At 49.4% G+C, this 2,156-nt stretch overlaps 1 protein-coding gene across 1 annotated transcript in view; it reads left to right on the top strand.

The window, feature by feature from the left end:
- DNAH2 (dynein axonemal heavy chain 2) overlaps positions 1-1,791 on the top strand; it is a 124,726-nt gene extending 122,935 nt beyond the window's left edge. The window contains exons 83-87 of the mRNA XM_020966713.2: positions 226-340; positions 467-643; positions 818-892; positions 1,056-1,206; positions 1,382-1,791. Coding sequence (XP_020822372.1) covers positions 226-340; positions 467-643; positions 818-892; positions 1,056-1,206; positions 1,382-1,536 — 673 coding nt within the window. The 3' untranslated portion in view covers positions 1,537-1,791. The remainder of the gene's footprint in view (positions 1-225; positions 341-466; positions 644-817; positions 893-1,055; positions 1,207-1,381) is intronic.
- Positions 1,792-2,156: the final 365 nt, after the last annotated feature.

The raw sequence follows: 2,156 nt of genomic DNA on the forward strand, positions 1-2,156 counted from the left end.
CTTAATGCTTAATAGCTGTGTGACCCTGGGCAAGTTGCTTAACCCAGATCACCTCACCAAAAAGATAACTAAATAAATAAAAAATTTAAAAATGTATTAAATAAAATACATAGGATTACAAAGGAAACTATATTGAAATACAGTTATCAACATATTAAAAAGTTCACAGATTCCAGGTTAAGAACTCCTATTCTGCATTGACTGTCTAATAACACTTCTCCTCAGGACCTCACTGACAGAGCTGGAAAAGGGTATTCATGGTCTTGTTGTCATGTCCACCAGCCTGGAGAAGATTTTCAATAGCATTTTTGATGCACATGTCCCCCAGCTCTGGGAGAAGGTGAGGAGAAGGTCCACCCTACTTGTTGAAATTTGTGTCCAGGAGCTCTACACCCAATTATAGTTGAGCAATAGAGTTGGATTGGGATTGACTGCCTGCGTTTAAACCACTTGCCTTCTTCCACAGGCCTATCCTTCTCAAAAGCCTCTAGCATCTTGGACTCGGGACCTTGCTCTTCGAGTAGAACAGTTTGCAACATGGGCTAGCAGAGCCCGACCTCCCGTGCTTTTCTGGTTGTCTGGGTTTACATTTCCCACAGGCTTCCTGACTGCTGTACTGCAAGCTGCTGCCCGTCAGAATAACGTGAGATCCATTAAAGGGGTCAGGGACATGGGCTCCCCACCATCAGAAGGGGCTGTTAGTGTGGGGTCAGGGGTGTGGGAAGGAGAGAGGTCATGTTGGGAAGAGTTGGGAATGAATATAGACTCAATTACTGGGAGTACAGGGATCATGGATCCTCCTCTCTTTGAACTCCAGGTCTCCATTGACAGCCTCTCTTGGGAGTTCATTGTTTCCACTGTGGATGACAACAACTTAGTGTATCCACCCAAGGTAGGTGCCAGATATCCTTGGGTTTGAGGGGAAGAGGGAATTGGAATTAGAATTCATTAGGGTGCGAAGGAAGAAATCAGTTGCCAAGGGGATTGTGGGGAGCTGGGCAAGTGAGGTTAAGAGGGCTGGTTTCAGTACTGAAGTTTCTCTGATTTCTATCTAGGATGGTGTTTGGGTTCGTGGCCTGTTCTTGGAAGGTGCAGGTTGGGATCGGAAGAATTCATGCTTGGCAGAGGCAGAGCCCATGCAACTTGTCTGTCCTATCCCTACCATACACTTCAAACCTACTGAAAGCCGAAAGAAGAGTGCCAAGGGTATGAATGCAAGCTCTCTTGTAAATTTCCACTAAATTTTCCTGCCAACTACTCTCACCAATATTTCCTATAATGAATGGCCTTTGTCCCTACCATCAGTTCTCCCCAAATTGGCTTAACTCTGCCCCCAACACAGGTCCCAAGGCACTTATTTGGTCTTTCTTTTCTTCCCCAGGCATGTATTCCTGCCCCTGCTATTACTATCCCAACCGGGCAGGCTGTGCTGACCGAGCTTCCTTTGTAATTGGCATTGACCTTCGAGCTGGAAGCATGCCACCTGACCACTGGGTCAAGAGAGGAACTGCACTGCTGATGAGTTTAGACAGCTAAGGGGAAACTCTGAGAGCACTTGGGAATCCTGATCACCTGAAGTGAGGAATTTGGGTGTCTGAAGCTTAACTTCCGAATCTGGGAAAGGAGGGGCTAGAGACCCTCCAGGGCTAGTGTGCCTAGAGCCCAGCATAGCGTGGGGCCTCATTCCCTTGGTTTCCTTGCCCCGGAAAACTCTGGAGCACGAGGCTTATTTATGGAAAGAGAGGAGGAGCTGAAGTTATCTCTTTATTCAATAAACATGTTTTAAATTTGTTTCTGGGTCCTTCAGTAACGGAATGCCATGGGGAAAAGAAGGGATTGTATTAACACATACATAGAGATAGCCGGGTTAGGGTTAAGCGAAGGTGAGCTAGTCGAGACTTGGAGAAAGGAGGAGACAGGATTAAAAGGAGCGGGGCGGGGCCCAGAACCATAGCGAGGCTGTGGGAGGGGGGGCCAGAGCAGGAAGGGGCGGGGATTGAGGTGGAGGAGGCGGAGACCGAGTTTGGACGCGGTAGGTACGAGGCAGGGGAGGGGCGGACACAAGGCAGGGAAGGGGCGGGGCCCGAGCCGGGAGCGCTGGGCATAGGGGCTCAGGCCGGGACCGGGATGGGGCTGGGGCGGGGCCGTGGGCGGGC

The sequence above is a fragment of the Phascolarctos cinereus genome, unplaced genomic scaffold, assembly GCF_003287225.1.
Source record: "Phascolarctos cinereus isolate Bilbo 61053 unplaced genomic scaffold, phaCin_HiC Scaffold_5;HRSCAF=322, whole genome shotgun sequence".
NCBI classification, from domain to species: Eukaryota; Metazoa; Chordata; class Mammalia; order Diprotodontia; family Phascolarctidae; genus Phascolarctos; species Phascolarctos cinereus.